At 62.0% G+C, this 27,180-nt stretch overlaps 1 protein-coding gene across 1 annotated transcript in view; it reads right to left on the reverse strand.

The window, feature by feature from the left end:
• The window catches only part of TCERG1L (transcription elongation regulator 1 like), an 87,753-nt gene that overhangs the window by 43,318 nt on the left and 17,255 nt on the right, over window positions 1-27,180 (reverse strand). The window contains exon 4 of the mRNA XM_090278806.1: window positions 23,171-23,359. Within this exon, the coding sequence (XP_090134932.1) occupies window positions 23,171-23,359 (189 nt within the window). The remainder of the gene's footprint in view (window positions 1-23,170; window positions 23,360-27,180) is intronic.

Genomic DNA, 27,180 nt, shown 5'->3' on the forward strand with positions numbered 1-27,180 from the left:
AAGATCACACAGCTTTTATGTGACGAAGCTTAATTTTGAACTGGCTCCTGGACCACAGCTTCTAAGCCCTAAGCCACTGGCTGGGCCCTGGCGCTGCCCAGACTCACTGTTCTGTTCTCCACACCTCTGGCCAGACAACTCATTTCTAATACCAGCCCTGGCGGCCAGCAGTGAGGCTGTCCCCGACTTCCCTTTGCCGGTGGCCTGGACTCACAGCCAGGGGCCACCGTTCCACTCTGGCTCTGGGCCGCTGCATCCTGGACCTGTGCTAGCAGATTCTTGTCCCCTGGGTCATGGGTGGCACCCCAGAGTGACAGAGACAAATCGGCAGAACCATCCCCCGCCCCCCGGCCTCCCGGGTCTCCCTGAGCTCCACCCAGCACACACGACTGTCACCCTCAGTGAGGTCCCCAGGGGCAACACAGGCCGAGGGTGGGGAGAGCATTCCAGGGCCAAAGGAAAACAGGCGCAGCTGGGGACAGCCACAGCGTCAGCCTGGGGGTCGGGCCGGCCGAGGCCAGAGCGCCCCGAGGAGGAGCCCCCCTCCACCAGGGCCCAGCACGCGCTGGAGTGAGGGGAATGCACAGAAGGCAGGTCCCTGGGTCCCCCGGGCCCAGCCGAGCCTCCCTCTCCCCGTCTCTCTGTGTTTCCCTCTCCTGCGCCCCCAGCCCCCGCGCCCGTGTGTCTCTCTCTGTCTCTGTCCCTTTGTCTTCCTGTCCGTCTGTCTCCCCACCCCTCCAGCTCACAGGTGGACACAAAAGCACCACAGAACAGCAGACAGCTGGGAGGCGGGTACCCCCAGCACAGCCTGCCACGACCCAGGAGCCAGGGGACAGTCTCAGGATAAAGTCAGCTGACATACACAGCGGTGCAGGAACCGCAGCAGTTCTTCCACTGAGACAAGTTAAAACCTGCTCTGGGAGAAAAGCCAGCCCACTGACGACAGGGCTGTGACCGTGGACTCAGCACCACCGGGAGAGCTGGGACGCTCCTCTTCCCGGCCACTCGGTCCCCAGGGATTTCCTCAGCACTAGGGAGTCAGAGACTACAGAGCAGGGGTCCTCCACGAGGAGCCAGAGCGCCGAGGCCACAGGGGCAGCGAAGGTCTCGCGGGCGGTGTCCCATGTCGTGGGGCCCGGCACGGGGACAGTAACGCTGTGGTTCTAATCAGACCAGGGACAAGTGAAGTAGGAGCAAGGGCTCTGATGGTTCCTTTGCAGGTGAAACCCTTAAACTAGGGTCCGGGTGGGAGGAGGTGCAGAATGATGGGGGCCCTGGTGGTAGAGCTTCCGGACAGGGGCCAGCCTCCCTAGAAGCTCCTGTGAGAAGCGTGACAAGGGCGCCCTGCACACAGACCGTCCCCCCACCCCAGCCGGGCTGCCCCCGAGTCTCAGCCAGCAGAGGAGGGAGCCACCAGAAAGATGGGGATGGCGGCTTCTCTGTGCCTCCGTGCACACCGTCAGCAGTCAGAGCTCCAAACCACATGGCAGAGCGGGGGAGCCACACAAACACAGGACGGGGCCCCAGCATGTGGCCTCAGGGCTGGCGATGGCTCCCGCCCAAGGAGCGGGACTGGCGCCAGGCCCCTGGCCTGCAGGCACCTCCTGAAAGCGCAGCAGCTGGTCCGTTCCTCTGGGTGAAAAGGCTGACGCGGGAACCGGGAGACATCCAAGCAGCCGAAGGAACAGAAACTGCCTTGGCTTTAGCCTTGGCCGACCCGTCGCTGGCTGCTGTGAAGAGGGTACAGGAGCAGTCGCAGACCGTCCCTCTTTCCCCAGCTAAGAAGCAGTGACAGAGAGGAAACACAGCGTCTCGAAGGTCCTGCACAGATGCGTTCACCGCACACTCGGGGACAGGTGTGCTCTGCCCCCGCCGGGCAAGCGGGGAAGGGACGCCACCGAGAAGCTGCTCTGCCCTCTGGCCGGGTGGCGGCAGGGAGAGGCGCCACCTCTCTGTGCCTCAGCTCCGTCACCGTCATCGGGAGAGGGGGTCCCTACAGCACCCGACCGCGCCCTCCCACGGGGCGCAGGGAGGGCAGGGGGCTGAGGGCATGGAACGCTGCCCGCCAAGGCAGGCACAGGGTTGCTCTTACTACTGTGGCGATTCCCGGATGGGGCCGTAAGACCTTTCACAAGCGAAACCTAGAGCCAGGAAGCCGTCCGGCGTCCCGAGTGGCTGGGGGCTTTGATTTCCAGGCGGGAAGCACACAGCTGCACCCGCTGCTAAGATCTCTCAGCTGGACAGCCGTCGTGACTTCTTCCTCCGTCTAGCAAAGCCAGGCACACAGCACGCGACTTGGTGACTCCGGGGTGGTGTGGCCACGGCACCCTCCTCTCTCCGGGGGCACGAGCCCGTCTGTCTCAGCCGCGGGGCCGCACAGAAGTGTGGTCAGGCTCAGCCGAGGTGTGTCTGCCTCCGAGTCCCTTCTTCTGCCCCCTGACACCACCCAATTGCCGACTCGGGGCTGGCCAAGGAAGCCGCCCCAGGTGCAGGTCATTCCGCGAGGTCCCGACGTCCTTCTCAGCGTCCACATCCATGACCTGAAGTTCAGGGTGTCCCAAAGGCATGATGGGAAACGTCAATCCTCCAGCCACATGCATAACGGGAAACGCCAGTCAGCCAAGCAAAGACGTGATGGGAAATGTCCATCATCCAGCCAAAGGCATGATGGGAACTTCATACATCTTGCTAACTGCATGATGGGAAGCTTCATTCATCCAGCTACATGCATGATGGAAACTTCCATTAACTTAGATTTGGCATCTGTAAGATCAAAATTATTAGACTTCACCTAATGAGCCCGTAATCATGTTTAGACTCCAAAGTGGAAGGATAAATAAGAGCAGGGACGTTCCAGGTGACTTGACAAATGCACGTAGACGATGCTTCGGGGTTTCCCAGGCGCCCTCTGTTCTGTACGTACAGGATCTGCTATTCCAACACTCCTAATTACACACGAAGCTACCAAATTAGGCCTATTTACTGGTGGCTAATAACACAACTAATTAACTTATGAATGTTTGTGAGCGACCACAGATGCAACTCAAAGCTCATTTTATGGTAAGAGTTGAACAGAGCTCAGACGTGGGCAGCCGGGGTGGCTGCAGGCGGGTCTGTCGGGCCCGACCCCGGGTGGCCGGTGCTGGAGCAGAGGCGGCGGTGCCGGCGCGGGCCACCCTTCTGAGCTCCATTTACAGAAGGTTCCAGATGCACTGGGCTCTCACGGGAGGGTGTGACCTTCAGCGCATGTTGGATCTGAAGACTTTAATCACTAATCAGCCTCAAAATGCCCTTCTCTGCTGCTGCAAGGCAGACGACCCAGAAAACTACTTCCTAATCAGCTTCAATCAGCAGCTGCATCAGCAATGAGGGGGTGTGTTCCTCCAGCCAAGCGCACGACGGGAGATGCACGGGGCTGGCCCTCGGCGCCCCCGGAGGCCACTGGGCTCCTCCCACGGCCGGTGCAACCCCCGGCACCTGGGAAGATAGTACAGTTCTAGGTGGGAAGAAGGCGCACGCAGACTCTCTGCAGAATCGACACCTTCACAACAACCTTCCCGTGACCTTGGAGAGCTTGAAACCCAGGTGGCCCGGCTGTTGGACATTGATACAGAAATTCAAACAGACAAAACAGATACAATTGGAATGATGGTTCCTGTTATAAAATGACTCTCTTCACTGGAGCCAGATGTTTGTAAACTCCCTCAAGGTGCTTAAACATGATGCTGTTCTTCCGACGCAGAGGAAAAAGTCAGAGAGCCGCTAAGCACTCCGATCCAGGAGCCCTGCAGCCACCGTTCAGACTCCAGCCCCGCTGGGCCGCCCTCTGCCTGGCTGGCCTGGCTGGCCCTCCTGTCCCTGTCTACGGAACGGGGACAATAACCAGGGCCGCCAGCGTGCACCGCGGAGAAGGCTCCCTGAGCTCACTTATGTGTCCAGAGCACTGGGAAGAGCACCTGGCCCCAGGTAAGCCCCGAGCAAACGGGAGCCTGTGTGCTCTGCGTGCCCTGCGCTCTGCGGTTTGCCGAAGCAAAGCCTGGTTGAGGGAGCAGTTTACGCCTCCATGTAAGAACGCGGGTCCCCGGAGCTCGGGGCCCCTGAGGTGCCAGCGCTGCTGCTGGCTGTGCTGGGCACAAGGCAGGAAGGAACAAGGCTCCGCACGCCAGGACACCAGACACCCAGCGGAGAGAGAGCCAATGTCTCCCAGGTCCCGAGAAGCACTTGGCAGCGGCGAGGTCGCTGGCGACAATGGGTGAGTTCACTTAACCTGGTGGAGGTCCCCTGGGTATCAGGACGAGCACCCGCTTTTAATGCAAAACAAACAAAAGGAAAGGCTGGGGCACCAGGCGTGCCATTGTGAAATCGCAGCTCCTTGCAAAACCCGGGCTTCCTGGGAGCCCAGGCCTAGACTGGGCGCGGGGCTGGCTCCAAGGCCGGCCCGGCAGGTTCTGAGCTCCCCGTGTGAAGCCAACTCGTCCTGCCTGAGCCTCTCCCGTCTTCACCACGCAGCCTCTGCATGCCCAGGACACAGGCGGGACCCGAGCGGCCGGCTGCAACGGGACGCGCACCGCACAGGGGACTCTGGGGGACGTCCCCGTTCATTTCTCTCCTTCCCACAGGGCCTGGTCTCACCTGAGGGCGTCTGGGTTCCTCTCCTGTCTGTCTCGGCAACTTCCCCACAATGTCTGCTTCTTGGTTTGGAATCGCCCCTCCTCCCGAGTTAGGGCCCCCATTTTAGGAAACTAGGGACTCTCCATGTGTTGTTTAAGAAAGGGCTTTCAGTCCTGTCACCCCTCCTACAGTCCCAGAACAGTGCGTGTCCGGGCGAGAGGCGCTGGGTCCTGCACCTAAGGGTCCCCCGCAGAGCTGATCACTGCTCCGGGCTCTCGGGAAGTGCCAGCTCCTAACCAGGGGGGCGGGCAGGCTTCCGTTCAGCGCAAAGAAGAATTGCAAACACTGGCGCTGGTGGTCCGAGCGGCGGGACCCAGCTGGGCCGCTCCACCCAGCGTCCTCCCTGGACCCAACACGCCCGTGTCGGCTCTGAGTGGGACACCTGCCCACGCCGATGCCGGGGCTGCTTTGTGTAAAGGCACAGACCCCACTGACGCCTTCTGCCTCACGGAACCCTCCAGGCCGCGCCCTGATCCCCGGGTGGAGGCCCGTCGCCCACGGGAGCCAGAGATGAGCGGCCGCTCAGAGACGGTGGCTGTTACGTCTACTGCAGCGTTTTAAATGGGGACGCCCCACCAGGCAAGCACGGGAACTGCGGAGAGGAGACGGCCTTGAAACATACATGTCACCATAACCGGACATTTTAACTCCAACAGGGGAAGGAATAAGCATCATCGGCGAAACCACAGCCTTCGGGTCCCGGAGGGTCTGTCTGTCAAGGACATAAAGGGTCAGCCATTGGGCAGCGGGACCCAGGCGGGCGTGCAGACCTGCCCGAGGCCTTGGAGGGGCACCTGCGGGGGACGCAGCCTCTGGGGCACGTGCTGCAGCCACGGGCAGGGGCGTCATGGACGGTCCAGGGGAGGGCGTGGTCCCGGGCCGAGCAGACCCCTGGCCTCTCGTGCATCAGGGACCAAAAACTGCCCAGAAAAGGAGAAACCAGCGCGTCGCAGGGAAACAGAAACGTTTGCCGCAGCAGAACTACACGGCCCGGGAGAAGAGTGACCAGCCTCCGGCACGAAGAGCCACGGCAGACGGCTGCTGGTGCAGACAGACGCTCTGTGTCCGCTCGCGTGACCGGGCTGCTGTCCCGGCTGAGCTGGTGCCACCGGCCTTGTGAAGACGCAGACCTGCACAGGCCACAGGGACGGGCAGGACACGGAGCAGGTAGCTCTGTCCCTGCGGCAGCCTCGCAGGTGGAAGTGGGCCGGGAGAGGCCAATTTATTCTGAGTGAAACGGTTTGACTTCGGCAAAATCCAGCCAGGAGTCATCGGCAAGTCAGGGCCTGCTCCCTCTGCCCTGGCTGAGATGAGGGGACGGCGGATGCAGTGCCAGCCCCACACAAGCCCCAGGAGATGCACGAAGCCAGAGTGGCCGGGGCGAGGCCTCAGGGTGCGGTGGGGACTGGGGCGCAGGGAGCTCACAGCGCCCGGGCGCTTTGGGAGCATGCGGCCTCCGGGTTCCCTCCACCTGCCAGGGTGGCCCAGCGGCCGCCGGCTCCCGCCCCGCAGCGCGGCTTCACCTCGGACAGCCCTTTGCCTCTTCCTGGGGTGGTTTTGAGAATCTTGGCAAAAGCGGACATGCACAGACTGGGTGAGAACCAACTTCTCTGATATTTCACAGCCTCGTCCCTTCACGGGGCTCCGGCGCAGATGGCAGGACAACGACTAGGACGGGGGCTCAGGAAGCCGCCTGCCAGGGAGCCCGGACGCCGGCTTTCACCTCCGCCGACCGCGGCGAGCAAGTACATCCTGATGGCCTTTATAAAGGACGCATTCTGTGCCACGGAGCAGAGGCTCATCAACCAGAATTGTCCCTGCCCCTGCGATTCCAGCCAGGCTGGTGAAGAGCAAGCGGAGCGTGTGACGGACGGGGAGGCACAATTAGAGCCCATTGTTCAGGGAAACGCTGTCACTGAAACACGGCTCACGGCCGCCCGGCCCTCCCTGGGGGCGCGAAGGGAGCCACCGCCCAGAGCCTGGTGGCCTCGGGCCTGCCTCCTCTGCTTTGCCCCTGGGCCTGGCCCGGAGCTCAGAGCCCTCGGACTGACGTGCCCGGCTCGCAGGACAGAGCTCCAGCCCCTCACCGGTGGCCTCTTGCAGCCACTGAGCCGGCACAGAGGCCTGCGTCTTGCCCACTGACCCTTACCTGTGGGCCTGGGCCAGTCAGAGAATGGACAGACAAGGTCACTTTGAGTGACAGCCTTCCACTTTGCAGAGACTAGAAAAGGGACCCTCAAACCTAAGCGTGGTTGGGGGCGAGACCACACACTGGCAGGTCATCCCAGGTGCAGAGGCAGCTGCCGGGCCCCCTTGCTCACCTGTACCCGGCAGCAGGTGAGGGTGGAGCCCCTGGTGTCCCACGGAGAGCAGGCAGGGACTTAGAAAGTGGTTTCCCCTCTGTGTGTGAGCCCCAAACGTCCCACCTGATTCTGCAGGATGTTTACAGCTCAGGAAAGTGCTGTTTCCAACGTTCATCACCTGATTTTGGAGCGAGAACCGTTCTCAGACCTGTGCGTCTCAGAGACCGCCGGGCAGAGAGCGTCTTAGCATTTTATCAAGGAAACCGTCTCTCTTCTAGAGACACATTTCGTCGGTAATGGTAATTGTACGGCTATCTGCATTTTATTTACACAGATTCTCAAAGGACACATTTCTTGTTCATTTAAAAAGTTAACCATGTCTCTTCTCCTGTGTTAACTGAGTGTAGTCTTGTGCGCACAAAGCTTTGTTTGTTCTAAGCAGCAGCCTGCTATTCGTTAGGGAGTTGAGGTGCTAAAGGGACCCAGTGCAGAGAAGAGACCCCGTTAAACAGAACGAGGACTTTTCTCCCAAAGCCATCTCTACAGAAACCACCCAGAGGCGCCCTGGGGTGGGGGCCACAGGAGACCCTTCCCAGGTGCCAGTCGGCACACTCTCCCGGAAACCCCCTCTTTCCACGAGTGGACGGCCACCCGCCCACAAGAGACGGCTCTTCCGGCCGCGGCCTGGGTCTCCAAATGGGAAGTTCCCGAAGGATGGTAACAGGGATGTCACATCTGAAAGTAATACATTCTGAAATATACCACACATCAGTTAAAATTACATGTGCTATTATCATTCATTAAAAACACATTAGAGTTCTTTGCAAAACAAACTTGTTTGGCACCATTTTCCAGAGCCGGCGAGTTCCCCGCGGTGCTGCGGGGCCCTCAAAGCGCAGACACGAGGACACGTCTGCCCACACGGGCGGTCTGGGCGCCCTTCCCTGCCGCGCTGAGATCCTCAGGAGGAAGGACACACCCGTCTGCAGGGGGTTTGTGACTGCGACAGTCACCGTGGCCACTCACAAGCACCTGTGTGCCACCCCAGCCAGCGAGCCCTCACCTGCAGCCCACGGCAGAGGCAGCGTGGTCCCAGGCCAGGGGCGTCCTCATGCCCGCCTGTTTCCAGTGGCGAGCTGCGCGCCGCAGCCCCTTTCCTGCAGGGAACGTGCACCAACACGAAACCCCTCCGATCTGGGAGAAGCCCCGTTTGTCAGGAACCCAAACCCGGGTAACGTATGACGCAGTAAAGAGGACACAGCCTCCCGGGTTCCAGGCCACTGAGACGGCCGTTTCTCCGCAGCGCGCCCGTGCGGGCGACAGCGACGGGCCGTCAACACAGGGAATGATGGGCACGCAGCCGGGCGCCCGGAGTGCCCACGGCCGGCAAAGCCTTCAAAATTACCTGCAGAGGGCGTTTTTGTTTGGACAGTGACGGCTAGACTCTGAGCAGTGTGCAGTTCCGGTGTGAATTATGCTGTTGTATCGGGCACGGGGCTGAAAAACAAGCCGATTCTTCACACAGAAGTCAGCATTCTGGGAAAGGCACACGTCCCTGTCGGCAGAGGGGGCTCTCCCTGCAGCCCCTGCCCCCAGGTCATGTGACCGGCATCCCGCTGCACACGTGTGGGCACTGGGTCACAGAGAGGCCGGGGCAGGCTTCCGCTCCATGTGGCAGTGGCTTCGGATGGCACGTAGCCTCGAATCCAAGATTCTAAAGCATCTCCCTAACGTCAAGTTCCAGGAAAAATGTTTCAGAGGACACTTTGCCGGGGAGGGTAGAAGAATGCAGCTGCTTAGGCGTGGAGTGGTGGCAGCTTAAACCATAACGGGCGCAAGACGGTCGGTGTCTGCCTTCTCTCTCTGAAGACGGCATCGCTGACACACCGCCACGGGACGTTGTACAGAATCTGTGTTCCTCAGCCTGTCAGATCACCAACCACAGTGACAAAGCCTCCCGACAAAGTGACACCAGGAATTGCCCCCAAGTAAGAGCACAGACGCAAAGCAAAGTCCTGAATGCGGAGGTTCTTGCCCCTGTGGGTCCCCGGTCCGAACCCAGCATGGACAGGGCCCACCCTGCCCCGCCTGGCCCGGGGGCTCTGCAGGGCCGCGAGGTCCCGCCCCTCTCTCCCAGGTGCGGGCCTTGCCCCTGCCTCCTCCCCGCAGCGATGCTGAGAACTGGCCCGGCCTTCTGCTCTCAATGCCCCAGGAGAGAGCAGCACTTTGCTGTGGGTGTGCAATGGCTGGTGGAAGCCGCCCCAGTGCCCGGCCCGGCGGGGCTCCCCTCACTGTGTCTGTGCACGGCGGTGCTGGGGACACACCGCCATTCCTCACCCTCCAGGGCTCGGCTTGTGGCCGCAGACTGGGACTCAGAACCACCCTGGGGGCCGTGGGGTGTGGGCGGAGGTGGGCAGAGTCGGCTCCACACAGTGGCCCCCGGCTCTGCCTTGTCCCAGGCCGGCCTGGCCACCTGTTGTTTGGGCAGGAGGGTCACCCCCACCCCCTGACACACACAGCCTAACGCAGCCTGAGATGGCACACGCCCCCCGGGTCCTCAATGCTGCTCAGGGGGGAAACGGAAACCTCTGCGCTCACACACGCCTGCGGTTCCCGTCAAACGGACCTCTCAGCCCAGCCCGTCCGCCGGAGCAGCTAACGCGTCTCGCCCAGCAAGCCGGCTGTCTCGCCGACCCGGCCGCCGTGGACCGGCCGCTCAGACGGGTGCCACACAGGTCAGGGCCTGCGGTCGGCACGGGGATGCCTGCAGGAAAGTCACAGCCGTTCACTCACGCAGCGATCGCTGAGGAATGATGGCCCCTGTGTCTCGTTCCTGAACAGAAGAGGGGACCCCTCCTCACGGTGTCTAACATTTAAAGTGCCGTGGAGTGCCGTTACCTTTGAGGTCAATGCTCAGCAGCCGGCGGGAGCCCCTCCTCCCGCTCATTAGCCTTCCACTGGCGGGGTCTTCCGGTCCCCGCCTCTGCCCTCGCTGCGGGCCCCTGTGCATCGGTCTCCCAGCTCCTGGCTGTGACCCTGTCCCCGCTGCCCGGGCCACCTCTGTCACCCAGGCCCCAGGCACGGTTGGAGCACCCAGCACTATTCATGCCAGCGGCTTCCACACGCCCGGAGCCCGGGAGAGGCGCCGCATGGTGACCGGCGCGTCCCTTCCCCACGTGTAACTGGGTCACAGATGTTGGTTACCAGGCTGGACCTGGGGCCACTCTCCCCCAGCACAACACGGGGGACGGGGGGACAGAGCCCTGGGGCTACTTCTTCCTTCAGAATTCCATTAGGAGTTTTTCCTTCTGTCCAAATGGACGGACTGAGGAGTTAAATGCTTCCTCATAGACTATCGAGGCCTCTGCAAGAAGTCTCGGCGGTGGGTGGCGCACCCCCGCGTTATGCTTCACACCCTCGCGTGCCGAGTGCCACAGGGCCCCCGGGACGCTCACCCCACCTGGCTCTCCTGCAGTGACACAGGGCAGCGGCGTGTCTGGGGATGTGATGCAGCTCGTGGCCCGGAGCCCAGGCACCGTGGGCTTGCTCCTCTTGCGCCCCCAACACCCCTGGGCCGGTGCGCGGGCCGGGCAAAGGATGAGGCGTGTGCAGAGCAAGAGGGTCACCGTTGTCCCTCCTGGGGCCATGCGGGCCTCGCGACCGCCGGCCCGAGGCGAGTGGCTCCCAGCAGGCCTGAGGCGGACGGCCACGGCGCTCGCTGCGCCTGCTGCCAAGGCTCGCTGGTGGCCACGCAGCGCGACCAGGACATCAGGCGGCGGAGCACCTGCTTTAAGGAAGCCCGTCACTGCCTGGCTCCTGTGCGCTTTGGTCCCTGGCCCAGTTGGTTCACAAAAAGTAAGAGAAGTGTCTGAATCCTGTAATAAGTTTTAAAATAGTGGTTCTTGATAAAATTGCGGTTTGTAGAGAAATCGCCATGAGCAAAGCTATTATGTTCTATTAGTGCCGACTCCCCAGGAGTCTGTGTGTGGTCAGCTGCCTGCCAGGAGCTGCTGCAAAGGTACCTGCACCCTTCACTGCCCAGCTGCACCGCGCAGACGCCCCCCGGCTCCCAGCTGCACCGCGCAGACGCCCCCCGGCTCCCAGCTGCACCGCGCAGACGCCCCCCGGCTCCCAGCTGCACCGCGCAGACGCCCCCCGGCTCCCAGCTGCACCGCGCAGACGCCCCCCGGCCCCCAGCTGCACCGCGCAGACGCCCCCCGGCCCCCAGCTGCACCGCGCAGACGCCCCCCGGCCCCCAGCTGCACCGCGCAGACGCCCCCCGGCCCCCAGCTGCACCGCGCAGACGCCCCCCGGCCCCCAGCTGCACCGCGCAGACGCCCCCCGGCCCCCAGCTGCACCGCGCAGACGCCCCCCGGCCCCCAGCTGCACCGCGCAGACGCCCCCCCGGCCCCCAGCTGCACCGCGCAGACGCCCCCCGGCCCCCAGCTGCACCGCGCAGACGCCCCCCGGCCCCCAGCTGCACCGCGCAGACGCCCCCCGGCCCCCAGCTGCACCGCGCAGACGCCCCCCGGCCCCCAGCTGCACCGCGCAGACGCCCCCCGGCCCCCAGCTGCACCGCGCAGACGCCCCCCGGCCCCCAGCTGCACCGCGCAGACGCCCCTCGGCTCCCAGCTGCACCGCACAGACGCCCCTCGGCTCCCAGAGACAGAAGGTCAGGAGCAAGTCCCTTCTCATGAACACCTCCCCGCCCTCCTCATCTCTACCTCTGAAACATGCCATGTGCTCAGCCGCCCATGGCACTCTGTAGTCTTCCTAATCGAGTTTTAAAAAGCTACATAGAAAATAAATCCTGAAGAAAAAACTGAATCACTCCAAGAATACCTTACCTACAAAACCATTAGAGACATAAGTCACGGCTTCCTCCTGAAGCATCACACATGGCTCTACCCAAAGTAAACCTCGTGTGGCCCGAGACTAAGTTCCCTGAAGGAGAGCGGCTGCTCAGGGGGTGTCAGTGTGGAAGGAGGACGATACCAACCCCAAGTGCCTAACAGCAGGGCGTGAGCCTGAGCCTCCGTGACACAAGATCACGTGGTGGGGGAGGGGAAGAGGGTCAGCGGGACACGCAGAGGGCTCACCGTCACGTTCGCGTGTATTTCCCTTTATTCACAGTATTGTATGTTTTAAAATAAGAGCACGTGTTCATATATGTGTGTGTGATATAGGTATTCATGTATGCACATACACATCACACATACACACACATAAAATTCAGATTATTCACTCAGATGTCTCAAGTCTTTTGTGTGACTTTTTCTCTCATTTCTACAGCTCACTGGCCCTTTTCTGTCCAGATATTTTCCCTTGTTAGCACTGTTTTTATATGTAATTTTATAACCCACTTCAATGCTACATTAAAATATAAATTTTGAAACCATCAAATACAAAGCGCACTAAAAGAGACTGTCATTTTACTTTCCATTAAACTCTTAAGAAATCACTTAATCCCGTACACGTTTGGCGAGCAGCTCACCGGCGCTTTGATGTGATCAGTCCCACCTCGCGTCAGCCCGGGCCCCTGGGACCCCGAGTCCCACCCACGCGAGCTGCTGGATACGCACCTCACAGAAAAACACGCAATTTTCCTAATGCAGCTGCGTGAACGATGCTACACTTTTGCAATTGGTCACTACCAAGTTGTTCAAATAATGGGGGGACCTACGCAGCCTGTCGGATACAAAATGTTTTCTGGGGAAGCTCTCAGAGAGCGGGGCTCCAGGCTTGAAGACGGATGACCCAAAGGGGCCAGGATCAGAGGACCGCCCAGGAGTGTGGTGACGGAGGCCACCAGGTCCGTGACGAGAAGCACCAGGAGCCTGGACTCCGAGCAGGACCGTCGGAGGGGAAGAAGGGGGACATCTGTGTGTCCCCACAGGCTGCTGAAGCAATGGTCACTCACCCATCTGTGTGACGTGGATCAACCCCCTGTTCTTAAACTTCCTCACGGGACCCCTGCTTTACCGTTTGCCCCCCAAAGTCCTCCTCTGAGCAGCCAGTGGCCCCTCCTAACTGAAGACGCCCCGTGGCAGCATTTGGCTCCAAGCCCTGCAAATGGCCCGGCTCGCCTGCAGAGACGTCCCCGAGGACCTCCCCGTAGCCGCGCGCCCCCTTCTCTGCCTGGTCTTGGCCTTGGGGACACACAGGGCTGCATCACGGCCACTTCGTGGTCGCAGTGCCACCCAACGGGAGCTTAAAATGCCAGCGGCTCAGGCAGGGGCCTGAGGGCAGGAGCTCACCACCCTGCGTGATGCGGAAAGCCGCCTGCCCCACTCTGCTTGACACTCATCCCAGTTGCCCGGGGAGGAAACGCCAGTCACACTGCTTCTCTCCACGTGGCCCCGGCGGGGGGCGCGCCCCCCCAGGCACCGACGTTCATCCACGCCCTCCCCTCGCAGCACGCACAAGGCTGGAGCTGCCAGGGCCCCTTCCTTGGGAGCAGTCCGAGCTCAGGGCTTCCTGAACTCAAGCAGCGTATGGTCAACTGCTTTGTTTTCCTCAGAATCCTCTTCCGTTTGGAAACACCAAGGCACCCCATGGGGGCTCTCTGATTCCCTGCCACCCCGTCCCGGTCGGCCTTGCCCTTCAAGTCTGCCCCCAGCACAAGCTCAGGACACGGCCCGGGACGCCCCCTCGCACGGTCCCACCTGCTCCCACCAGGGGGGCCGGGCCGGAGGGAAGGGGGGGCCTGGCTGCGGCATCCCTCTGCCTGGGGGTTCTGGGAGCCAGCATGTGGGCTGCCGTGAGCCTTCGTTCCTGGTCACCGGGGCGTCCTGGCAGAGCCCACACACCCGGCACCGGTGCCTGCGCTCCCGGCCTGCTGCAGACTTGAACTCTGAGAACATAAAGGCAGATGCCCACGGAGCACCTGCTGGAGCCAAGCACAGTGCTCTTCCCAGAGGACAGGTGTGGCTCCGGGACAGAGGGGGGCCCCGGGCTGAGCGTGGGCACAGCCTGTCCCTCTCGCCCAGAACAGAAGTCCCATCCGCAGCTGCCTTGTGAAGGGCAATCTGACGCCTTCCCTTGAAGGCAGCTTTTATTGGACACAGGACGATAAATAACAGCCCGTGAACCGCTGGCCGGGGCAGAAACCAAAGCTCTGCAGCGAGCCCAGGCCTGCGGATGCAGCGCCCACGCGGCGCCCAGAGTAAGAACGAACAGCGATGTCAGTGCACCTCTTGTCTCCTAAGAATAAAGGCCAGTCAGACATGCGTGTTTATCCGTTATCTCGCAAGAGAGCTTCTCGCAGACAGGACTGGTGCTCCCACGGGGGACAAGTCCGGTGATAATCAGGCGTCAGCCGACGCCGCTCTCAGCGGCTTCCATTCGCAGGGACGGGCGCGCAGGCTCCGCCGGGCCGACGCCATAGGCGCAGGAAAGGAGAGGGCGCCAAGCCGCACCTGCCGGGGTGACCGGGTGACCTTGCTCTGGACCCGGCGGCCTCGGCCCCTGCCTTGGAGGGGGTCCCACCACTTAGGAGCCCAAATAACTTTCCACTGAATCCACGGTTTTCAATGTGCAGATACCATTAGAAAATCACTTTAGACCAAAGACACAAGGAGTACAATCCCCACAGTGTTTTCCAAGAAGGAAGCACAGGCCCCCCATGAGCTAACACAACCCGCAGGCGTCTCCCTCTCCGTGAGTTCAGGTTTCGGGAGACGACAGAGCCATTTCTGGGGAGAAAAAACAATTCAAGCCCATATGGCGCAACGTGACAAGCTCTCTGTCAAGTCTGAAGGCAAATGAGAACTTTAAACACCCGAGAAATTGGAAGCCTCCTTCACTGGGACGTTGCTGCCGTCGGGCTCCAGGAGAGGGGGGCCGTGCGCGGGGCCGGGCGCGGGAGCCGGGCCCTAAGCCCGAGGCTCCCCCGAGTCCCAGCCAGCCTGGCGGTGGCCCAGCCACAGGGGCGCAGAGCGCGACTCCCGGAGACGGCGGCGCTGCGGCAGGAGGCCCGGCCGGGCCTGGACGGCGCTCCCGCTCGCTTCGTGTGGCTCTGGCGGCTCCGGCCTGAGGAGACGCATCCAAACGAGGCCGCTAGGACCGACCCAAAGGCCCGCGGCCTGCAATGGCTTCCAGGACCCCTCTGGCCGCACACTGAAGTCTGGGACCCCTTTGGAGTTTCTTCCCACGTGTGATGCAGGAAAGGGTCCAGGTTCTTTCTTTCTTTCTTTTTTTTTGCATGTATCTGGTGATCACACCAACCATAAGGTATATGAGAGTGGAATTACTATGCTATACACGCCAAATTAATATAATACTGTATGCCAACTATACTTTAATAAAAAAAATTAAAGTCAAATAAACTAAGCGTAATGAGGTTTGTTTTTAATTCTTAAGAGTAGCAGCCATTAAAGACACTGCCTCTGGGGTGGGGGCCCGGGTCCCCAGGTCCTGGAGCAGGGTCCGGCGCACAGGCACGTGAATGAGGACGGGCGCGGGCAGGCATGATGCCGGAGCTGCTGGAGGCACACAGCCCAGGGGCCGGCGCTGACCCCACACCACGGCCGGGCTCCCAGCCGTGAGCGAGGAGACTCAGGTGCAGGGCGGCCAGCCCAGGGAGCGACCCACGCAAAGTGGCCGGGCAGCCTGGGGGTCATGGGACGGCGCTCCTGGCCGACAGCAGAGACCAGTGAAGGTGTGGAGGGAGGAAGTTACCGGGACACTAGTGTCGCCAAGACTCACTGGGGGGAGGGGGATAAAATTAAACTTTGGCTCGAGAGGAGATGGCCCGCCCAGCCAGGACTCCGCCTCAGGGTCAGGGGTGTCCTTGATGGGGCCAGCAAGGTGACCGGGGCGGGGAGGGAGGCGGGTTCTTCCCCCAGCTCATGGCCATCAAACCACATCACCGTGCGGACCTGCTTCCACTGCACAGACTCACGGACTCGCGGGCCCCGAGAGCACCCCCCCGCCGCTCCGCTGCCATTCCCACCCCCCCCAGGTGAGGAGAGACCACAGAAGACCTGGCGCACCCCCTTCTCGTGAGCACAGGCGGGGGCAGGCATCTCCCCGCCCAGGACGCTGTGACCTTGGGCAGCACCGTGGCAGGGCTTAGGTGACCGCAGGACGAGGCTGGCTCTGCAGGGACCCGGGTGGGGAGGGCTGGCAGGCTTGGGGTGGAGGGAACACCATCCAGGCCCGGTCGCTGGGCTGCAGCCGAGAGACGGGCCACACCGTGGTGGCGTCGCTGTCCGCCGCGCCCGGGGCCCGTGCCTAGAAACGCGCCTGACTGTGCCACCTCCTCCCGCGGCAGGACCAGAACTTCTCGGACCGTATCTGTGCTGCGGAGGGGCTGGCAGGACCTCTCACGCTCCCGGAGGGGTGTCACTGCTGTCACTGCCCCCCACGTGCAGAGCAGGGACCGCGGCCCGACACAGGCGGCGGCGAGACGTGACGCAGGCGTCGCCATCACAGGGGCTGAGCCGACGGTGTTAACTGCAGCGTCCGACCCGCCAGGCAGCCCCGCCAGCTTCGCCTCTGATTAATTATTTTTAGAGATAACAGCCAACATCATAGCGTGTTAATCGGCTTAACTAATAAGTGGGGCAAACACTGAGAGGCCAACATTGGCTTCAGCAGGGTCCCCAGCGCTTCGCTGTGAAGGGGGAGCCGCCCCCTCGGTGTGGGCTCTCACCCCAGGGCCCCCCACTGCTGCCCGGGTCACAGCCGCCCTGCCCAGAGGACCCCCTGCCTCAGGGACCGGAGGTGGGGCTTGCACAGTGGCCGGCGAGGCATTCCTGCTCCTAGTCAGCCCCGCGCCCTCTCAAGGGGCTGAAGGGAGGTCATGTGCGTGCTGTCAGGTTTGGGAACCGTGCCTGGGCCATTCCGGGAGGGGGGTGCTGTGCGAGGCGGGGCTGGGAGGGGGGCGTCCCGTGTGGGCGGTGTGGGGGCCCCAGGGGCCTCGGCTCGTCTGGCTCCCACACGCACAGCAGCGAGCAGTGCTGCATTTCCGGGGGCACCTGCCTGCATGTTTCTGAAACTGAGCTCGTTCAGGCAGGTGCAGCTGAGGCCGCGCAGAACCAGCCCATCAGCGTCACCCATGACCCCTGACCCTGACCCTGACCCTTCCCCTCGACTGAAAGCTGTCAGCAGTCCAGTTTTAAGCCATAGCTCCCCGTTCTTCCGGCCTGGTGCACCCCCCGCCCCCCATGATGGGCCCTCTTCCTCCATCGCGAGCTCGGTTCTCAGGGTTTGGCCCTGCTGAGCGCCCGGGGATGGCCCGCCCGGGCGGGAGGGACACTTGAACTGCTGGGCCGCAGTGGCTCCCGCTGGGCACTATTCCCACGCGGTCCCAGCGCGTGCCGGGGCGAGGCTGCCCACCGCCACAGGCTGCGCACGTGCACCGGGGACGGAACTGCTGGCATGCATTCGGTTTTTGTCGCGGCTCCATGAAGATGCCGCTCCCAGACCAGAAAGCCCCTTACGTGACACGCACGTGGCAGTGGCTCTCACCATCACCACGTCGATGTCAGCACATGTCACCCCAGAGGAAACCCTGCACCCGCCCCGCCCCTGCCCCTCTGCCCTGGGCCACCTCTGCTCTTTCTGTCCCCAGGGATGGGCCTGTGTCTGAGGTGCATCCGGAGGGCATGTGTGCAAACACCCCATTTCCTTTCACCACGCTCCAGTGCATCGACCCCCTACACTGATGCCCCCACCCCTCCGCAGCTGAGGGGCGTTGGGGTGGCTTCCACTTTGGGGTGACTGGGAATAACGTTCCGTGAGCACTGGGGTGCATTCTCCTGAGCGGACTCCCAGGCCTCCCGCGGGAATCCCGCTTAACCACTTGGAGACCTTCCTGGCCGGTTACCATGGCGGCTGCACCACTGCACACGCGACCAGCACTGCAGGGAGGGTCTGGCGTCGCCACGCGTGCCCCAGCACTGGTCACTGTCCCTCTTCTTTACCTGAACCCCCTGCAGAGTACAAAGCGGGGCTTGGTCGTGACTTTCATTGGCATGTCCTGATAATTAATGATGCTGGATAGCTTAGTTCTGTTCTTCTGGAACTTTCCAAGTCCCTAAAATAAATGTAACTCATACGCACGGGAGAACAGCCTGGGCCCCACGCAGGGATCGGACCCCTGTCACGGCATGTGCGTGTGGCCTGGCCGCCTGGCCCCAGAGCTGAATCTTGGCAACGTCCCTGCAGCTCTGACAGCCTGGCTGGCTCTGGCCGTGGGTCACTGATGTGAGCACAATGGCCCGACCCAGGACATCAGCTGTGGCTGGGGGACAAACGGACGGGGCTGAGGGGGACGTGCCAGTGCCCGGGAAAGGGAGGCTGAGAGGTAGCTGCACTCCGCCCTCGGACCCTCGGGCCTGGGGGAGCAGGTCTCCACTGGCCCCCTCTCTGCCTCTCGACCGCGAGGGATGGGACTGGCTGCCTGGGGCCCGAGGGCCTTTTCAGGGAGAAATGTTTGGGGTTCCAGACATCCCCATCTTGCAGGAGGACAGGGACGGAGAGAAGAGCTGAGCCCCCGGGGCAGCGCTGGAGCTAATGCTGCAGGGAGGTCAGCGAGGAGCGGAGCCCGCAAGCACCGCCATGAGCAGAGGGGGCCTTGCTAGGGGGGCGACCTAGAGCCGATGCCGCGGCAGTGGGAGCCCCTCCCACCCGGCCCCTCAGGTCCCAGCGGTGTGCTCTGCGTTTGGCCGGTCCACACCATCCACGCCTCCGTGTGGAGGGTCCAGGAGGCCAGCCGGCTACATGTGGCCTGCGTCTTTAATACAAGGTCACGTGTGGGTGACAAACTATAGGAAGTCTTTTTTTTCTTTAGTTGTTTAAATCCAATATTTTTCTTCCAGAAAGCTGCTGATTCCCTGTATTAGAAATACATATGTCTTTCCCACAGAAGCCAGCCGAGGCTCCAACATTGTGGAGTGTAAGTAATTATGCTGTTCCAGTATTTTTGTCTCTGAAAATCTCTGAAATGTTAATATGTATTATGACATTTTTCATTACACTGGAGGAGAAAACAATTTGCAGATGAAAACAAGGAAAGACTGCATCCCCAAGCGGCTGGCCTGGGGTCGTTAGGAGCCGCTTCCAACCGCAGGCTTCTGTAATGAGGCTGCGCGCAGGGGTCCTGGCGGCAGGACTTCCCTGACTTGTTCTGTCACTTGGCGGGAGGGAAAAAAATAGTCAATTCCCAGCTGTTCTGTGGCAGGACAAAATGTTAAATTTAAACCATTCAGTAGTTGCGGAAGCAAAGGACAGGTGGCGAATGGCTTCGCGGACAGATGGCGTTTCCTAATCTTCGCACTGGATACGAATCTGCTCTGCTAGTGGCCGGAGTGCCCCTCACGTCCTACCTTTTCTCCTGAATGCGTACCGAACGGCAGCAAAGGTGTAAAAACAACTACCATCATTCTTACGACGTGCAGCCTCACTTATGTCATCAACGGGGCAGATGCTAGTGGGCAGCCATCACCACCCTCCCGCAGGTGGCGCCTACCTCCCACCTGGACCCACCTTGCACCTGCGTCCATTTCACACCTGTGCCCACCTCACACCTGCGCCCACCTCACACCTGCACCCACTTCACACCTGCGTCCACCTCGCACCTGTGCCCACCTCACACCTGTGCCCACCTCACACCTGCGCCCACTTCACACCTGCGTCCACCTCACACCTGGACCCACCTCCCACCTGGACCCACCTCACACCTGTGCCCACCTCCCACCTGCGCCCACCTCACACCTGTGCCCACTTCACACCTGCGTCCACCTCACACCTGCGCCCACCTCACACTGCACCCACCTCCCACCTGCGCCCACCTCGCACCTGGACCCACCTCCCACCTGGACCCACCTGGCACCTGCGTCCACCTCCCAACTGCGCCCACCTCACACCTGCGCCCACCTCACACCTGCACCCACTTCACACCTGTGCCCACCTCCCACCTGGACCCACCTCACACCTGTGCCCACCTCCCACCTGCGCCCACCTCACACCTGCACCCACTTCACACCTGCGTCCACCTCGCACCTGTGCCCACCTCGCACCTTTGCACACTTCACACAGGGGCTGTGGCCCCTACGCACAGCCAAGACCCAGGTCGAGGCCTCACCAGAGAGCAGGAGAGCCGTCCGTGCTCTGCAGCAAACCCTTCCCCAGGTCTTTCTCTCCCCCCTCCATAAACTTCACGTTCTCCTTACAAACTAAGAAATGCACAGGACACGGGTGGATTTTTACCCCAGAAGTCTTTGTTCTTGGACCTTAAGTTTTAGGCTTAAAGGGACGGTCGGAAATGAGGGAGGCTGTAGCTGGAGCCTACTTGAGGAAGAGGCTGGGGAGGCCTGGCCACCACCATTCCCATCGGCCGCTCCCTGTCCCAGCCCACACCTGCAGGTGACCCTGCTGCCACCTCCCGCGGCCGCACCTCTGAGCCAGGAGCAGACCTGTGAGAAGGGGGGAGGGCGCAGGTATCAACAGACTACGGTGAGCTTAGGCCCGCGGTCCCCAGGAATGCCCAGGGCCTTTAGAAGAGCAACGACAAGGACAAACTTGGTCACAGGTGCCGGCAACACCCTGACAGAGAAGACTCTCCTGGTGAAACAAGGCCACGGGTTCTTCGAACACGGATCTTCTCTGAAACTCTGGACCACGTTAAAGGCGTACATTTTAGCACAACTCGGGGCTGACCCGTCCAGCACTGAGCCTCGTTCCTTCAAAGCCCCTCAGCCACCGGTCCCTGACCCTCCCGGTGAGGGTGGGCCGTCCACACACCGATACAGGCCCCACAGAGTTAGTGGAATTCTAGAATGTACGGCGGGGCGTCTCGGCAGAGGCGCCAACACTGTGGGCCAGATGACTCTTTACCGCAGCTGGGGGGCGTTGTCCTGGGCACAGCGGGACCCCTGGTCTGTACCCACTAGAACAAGACCCCAACAGCAACCCCTCAAAACGCCTCCAGCCGTTCCCAAACATGCAGCGAGGCAAACGGCCCCCGCTGGGAACCATAAGCTCAGCATGTGGGGCTTGCACGGTTACCTGGCTCATGTCACTAAACGGGAGTTACCTGCCAAGTGCAGAGGATGGTTCAGCCGTAGGCACCTAAAAGTCCACACGCTTTCACAGAATCAGTGTGAACACGGAGCAAACTCCACAGAGAGCCGCGTCTTCTTGGTCACCTGTCCCCTGCCCCACCCCACGCCACCTGGCCCTGAAGGGGTGCTCCCTCCCCCCACCCCCGCCCACTCCAGTCCACCCGTGCTGGGGGCTCGGGGACGCCCCACTGAGAGTGCTTCAAAGTCCCCCTGACAGAGAGTCATCACCCCTCAGTCCCCTCCAGCCCTGGTTTTCAGAAACCTTGACACAAGTTCTGCAGAGGCTTCTGCTGTGACCCCGGCCGGTCCCACTCCCTCACCTGCGAGGTCAGGAGGGAACATGACGGGAGGCCACATCACCCAGGACCCCTCGCCAGGCTCACAGGGACAGAACCCCATCGCCACAGGCGCCTGCGATGGGCCACCAAGCCCAGAAGCCACCCACGGGGCTGGGTCATCAGCCCAGACCCAGCCTCTGGCCTGCATTTCAACGTCAGCCCGGAGCCCCTGCAGCAAAGTGAGGGTTTCCACGCACAGGGGCCGAGGCCGGCGCTGCGAAGGCAGTTTGAGAAGCGGCCGCTGAGCCCGCCCCTCCCATCTTCCCGGCGGCCGCGCAGTCATCAGCAGGACGGGCGGCGACGCCCGGCTCTTTCCACCTGGGTGCGCATTATGGCAAATTTGATTGCAGGGCCTTTGAAAACCCCAACACAGAGAGACGCCTAATGAGGGTTTCGCCTGATAAAGCCTGTGGAGATGCGGAAGGCGAAGCCACCCTGGGCTCCAGGGTATTTGGTTCGTCCGAAGATTAATTTTCTTGAAAAATAGTAAGCCATCCCTAGTAAACGCCAACGGATTGATGGATCTGAACCGAAATCCTGACACAGCTGTAAATTATGTTCCACACACAAGATTATCTATGCGGTTCCCTCATCGCCCCGTCCCACCCGGAACGCACGTGCGCAGGCGTGCTGAACTAGAAATGCAATCTTGTTCTTGAGAATACCACGTTCCGCTGACCAGCTAATTCATCAACCGGTAGACAAACACAGAAGCCAGAGGGCCGGTGTCGGGAAGACACGTTAGGTTTACCAGAAACAAGGTGAGCGCACCGAAACCCTCCCCACACTGGAAACGGCGAGCTTATTCCTCTTTCCACCATGAACTCATGGGTGCAGCCGCCTGCTGAGGCCTCCTGGTACCGATAACCAAGCAACCGATGCCCCTCATGCTAGGGTCAGAATCCCGGCATTGATTCCAGGGTCGCCTTCGTGTTAGAGTTCTGCAGAACTCCTGTTCAGGTCTTACCGTGTTGCATAAAAATTAAAGTTAAGACAACCAGCCCACAGACTTGAGTCCTTGCTAAAACAAATATCGTGCCAAGTTAATGTGGCTTTTGCTGCGTGTCGGGGAGAGACCTAAACATGCGTTCACAGGGAAGGCTCGGCCACTGGTGGACGCTGTGAACATGTGGACCACAGAGTGGCCACGGCCCAGGCCCCACCTCCCTCCCCCACCCGAGCCCCGTGCACCCGGCACCACCCAGGTCACCAGGACGCACGCCAGCCCTGCACCACCCTGAGGACCGTCCGAAGAGCCCACCCACGCGCTAGGACTCAGACACCTCCGTGGCCACTGGTGCCCACCACCCGTGACCACAGGCTGTGGCGGCTGCCACGGGGCCCAGCCCGGCTAACGGGCCCAGTTGACAGGCACAGGCCCCGGGGGGGCCTCAGCAGGTGGACGGCGTGGACAGCGCCCCTGAGACTCGCAACGGGCGTTTTGTCTTGCGTCAGCTGGGACAGTTACCCGCCTTCCAGCCGCTGCCTTTGCTCCCCCCACGCGCCATGTGAAGCACCACGCGCTTCTCGGGGTGTCGGCACAGCATCCCCATCCCAAGGAGTTAGTAAGGGAAGGTCACTTCTCAAACAGAGACCGTCAGCGTCGCTCTGGGGCGGCAAACGCCCGACGGACTGGATGGAGCCCCGGTGCTCAGACTGGCAGTGCGCAAACGCGGGTCCCCTCCCGCCACCCCCACCCCTGCCGGGCCGGCCTGGCTGGCCCCTCCTCGCTCTCCACGCTGTGGGTCTGGGAGCAGCTCCCGGCCCTGAGAGCCGCGCTCCGGCTTACCAGAGAAGGGGGCGGTCCGCAGCGGTATTTTGATGGGTGCCAGTGTCAGGAAGTGGCAGGGCTGCTCGCTGGCGGGGGACGGGCCCGCAGGTCCCTCGGTGTCCACGGAGACCATGGCGGCGGCGGCGGCGGTGGCGATGGTGACCGCAGGGCCGCTGCCCACGGGCTTAAGGCGGCTGTGGCAACCACCTGCAGAGGAGGGACAGGGGTCAGCGTGGGGCCACCCCGGGGCCACAGGAGACAGATGCCCCCCGACTGTGGCGCACTGAGCACAGGAAACAAGCTTGGCACAGTGCCAACCCCTCCTGGCCGCGCACACCACGCGCCGCTCTCCCAGAAGCAAGGGTGATGAGTCTTCCGAATGCCACGGGTGCGTGGAGGACACACCTCCGTGGGACAGTCAGCAAGTCACAGCGCTGACCAGCACCTGCTCCTCAAAGAGCGGGGCGGGGCTGGAGGGCTCGTGCGCTCTGTGCGGAACCAGAGACGACGGGGAAAGCGTGCCGTTGCTGGCGGCGGGGGCTGCCGAGGGCCCAGGGACACGGCAAACCGTGGGAGGGGATCGGGGCGGGGGCTGCGCTCGCGCAGAGAGGGCCCTGACGTCACGGCTGCCGCCCGGAAAGGCCACCGCAGTGGAGAGCCCAACACCCAACTCAGCTCCTTGGCAGGGGTCAGGCTCCACCCAGACTCCGGCTGGGACTTCGAGGCCCGATTAGAGGAATTGGAAAGCCTGCATTTGCCTCGACTTTTTCTGTGAAACTTAAGTAAAAAGAGAAGAAGAAAACAAAAGGATCCCCAGTCCCTGAAATGGTGGTGGTTTCTAAGGTATCTGGTAGGTGCCAGCTTATACTGATGGTGGAAATGTCCTTGCCCGGCTTTGGAAAACGATGAGGAAATGGTTTCCTTTTAATCTTAATACAGTTCCCAGCTCGTGACGCGGCATTTGCGCCCTGCCGTTCCCCCGCCCGTGCGGGGTTCACAGCGAGAACCTGGGGGCGTGGGCGAGGGGCACGTGGCTGCACACGGGGGGGCGTCCGCGCGGCGAGGCTTCGGCAGCCACTGCCACCGTGTCACGTGAACAGCAGGGCACACCCGCCTCACCGCCTACACCATGGGGCCCCCGGCCAACAACACTTCGCCCGGGGGGCTGGACGCCAGGCACGCGTAGCCCGCGGGACGGGCTCGGCCCACACCCTCCTCGTCGGCTCGCTTTCTGGGAAGGCGGACGGCACCGCGGGGAAAGTGACAGCGGGGAAAGAGGATGGGGGGTCGGCAGGCGGGTCTCAGCGTTCGGTGGGGCGGCCAGGAAGCCCTTATCACACGATGTTACAAAATAAACACGGCCCTTTGTCACCAGATGGCCTTCCCAGGCCCCCCGGTGAGTCAGAGCCCGGGAACCCCACCTTCACCTGACCAGCCCCGTCACAGCGGGTGCCGCCGTCTGTGGTAAAAACCGTGACGCCCACAATGTGCATGGCCCTGGGATGGATGCCCAGGGTCCCACCGTGCGACCCCTGGGGTGTGGGTGCCAGTCGGTGCCGTGACTGTGCAAGTCAGCACCCAGGGGAGCCAGTACGAATGTGGGGACTTCGATCTGGCTTCTCTCCCCCGGGACTTCCGCGCGCGTCACTTGTCCGCAGGTGTCCTCACAGAATCAGCCCGCGCTGTGTCCTGCTCAGACAGACCCAGGTCCGCTGGTGCGGCCCCGCCGGGGGAGCGCTGTCCCCAATCCCTCGTCCGCGACAGGATAGCGCCGACCCAGCACCGCGGGGACTGCAGCCTGGGGAGCTGAGCTAATGAACCTCACCTGCCGTCCACGGGGGGGGGGGGGGGGCTGAAGGAGCTCCCACCGGTGCTCTAAAAGAAACAGAGGCTAAGGCAGAAGCTGCTTTGCGAACGGAAGTGTGGGGACATTTTTATCCCAGTGTGATGATTTTGTTGTCAAAAATGATATGTCAACTGCAAAGGAAAATAGGGAGTAAACTTGTCTGCCTGTTTGAGAGAAAGCACATGGGAAGACGGTTTCTAACGTTGGAATTCATTTGGTTGTAAATATAAATGCGCCCTCTCCAGCGAGTCCACAAAATGGACTCAGGGTTATCCGTGGAGAGAGAACGTCCATAACCAATATCAACAATTACTCTCATGATTCGGGGGTGCGCTGGAAGGAGGCAGGGCGCGCTGGGGGCTGACCCGGTTGGGGAGCAGAGCGTCGGCCCACGGAGAGCACACGGGAGCTCGCACACGTGCGCACACTGTCGGGGGCGCCACGCACGTGGGGGTGCGTGCTGAAGAACTTCCGCTCCGGGTGCGCAAGAATCAAACAGGGGGCCAGTGTCCTCCTGACCATCCTCTGCCCGGCACCCCCACCCCCATGGTCGGGCACCGACCCAGCACCTCGGCACGCCTCGGCGCACACACCGGGGACGGAAAGACGATGCCGGGAGGGCCCGAGGCAGACAGGTGCGCGCCGGCAGGTGTGAGCCGCCCGCGCAGCCCAGGGCCCCCCGGGACGCCAGCTGCTCCCCGGCGGGCCGCCCGAGCTGACCCTCGGGAGGGGAGCAGGCTCTCGGGAGACTGTGCTGCCTGATAAATAATTATCGTCACTCACTGTCCCCAAAGGCGGCAGAGAAGCCCTGAGTTCAGTAAATAACAGTGAGATAAGACAGGTCCAGCCAAAAAAAAACAACCTGCTAAGCCAGCTAAGAGATAAGCCAGAGATGCTACCCCACAAGGGTTACTTAGAAAAATCAGTGTTTTAAGCAAAACAGTAATTAACCAGGCGCCTGCCTCGGAGGCGGCCTGCGGAGGCGGCGCGGAAGCCCGAGCTCGCTCTGTGCGGGCCTTTGCTGCCGTGTGCCAGCCCCGTCCACCTGCTGCGACCCCCCAGCTGCAAAGAGCTGTCTGCACGCTGCGTCCCGGGAGCCCCGAGAGCCACGTGTCCCCGTTTGCCATAAAAGACAACAGGTCTGGGGAGGCTTAAGAAACATGAGGAAGGCCGTGGATGTGCGGCGCCAGAACTTGGTCTCCGACCCTGTCCCCCCGGCCGGCGGGTCCCTCCCGTCTGGGACCCCTGGGCCACCAGAGCGTCTGGGGGAACCTCTGCACAGGGCCTCTGCCCACGGCTGGCACGCTGACTTATGTAAGCTCCGCCAGCCGCGGCACCATGGTGGGGGGGGGGGGGTGTGGAGGGAGGGGGGGCTCACTGCGTCGTCCCCCGTGCTCACAGCACCCCGCTGACGGACACCCTCCCAGAACCTGCCCTCAAAGCTGGAACCCAGACAGCAGCCCTGGTGGCTTTTCCCAGGATTCAACACAGAAGAGAGAGAGAGAGGCCAGTAGCCATGGGACCTGGGACAGTGGGGCTGCCAGGGGCTCTAAAACCAGCGAGCATCACGCTGAGCACCATGCACATCCAAGGGCACCCACTCAGGGTCCCCACTCAGGGTCCCCGCTCAGGGTGCCGCTCAGTGGCTAGGGGGGCTCTGCCTGTCCCCAGTCCCTTGGCTCTGGGCAGGCCCCAGAGGACAGCTACTCCTGGCCCAGAGGCTCACTGCCAGGGCGGATGGCACTGGGGAGACCCTCACCCCACTGTGCCGGCACGTGCTGAGCTTGGGGGATGCTGTGGCACTGGGGAGTCAGCAAACACTGAGGTGGGGCTACAGCATACATCAAATACTCAACTCCACAGAGGACAGATGGAGGCCTCCGCCAGTCGGGGTGTCTGAGGTCGCCACATGGAGGGGAGAACGGGGGGTCTCGGGGTTGGCCCAGAGGGACCTCTGACGAGGCAGACCTCACCTGACGAATGTGCCCACCGTGCTGGGCCACAGCTTCGAATAACCAGCCATTAGTTTATTGTGTCTGCCGAGCACGTGACGTCAGCTCCGGGCGGAGCCTGCCGGCTGGGGTCCACCAACTGGCCGTTGTTTCTGCAGAGGTGACGGTGGTCAGCACACAGACGTGGGCTCACGTGGTGCCCACGCCACGGTTTCCAGGGCGAGCCTGGG

This window comes from Furipterus horrens, unplaced genomic scaffold, assembly GCF_987537825.1.
Source record: "Furipterus horrens unplaced genomic scaffold, mFurHor1.1.pri manual_scaffold_5, whole genome shotgun sequence".
Lineage (NCBI taxonomy): Eukaryota > Metazoa > Chordata > Mammalia > Chiroptera > Furipteridae > Furipterus > Furipterus horrens.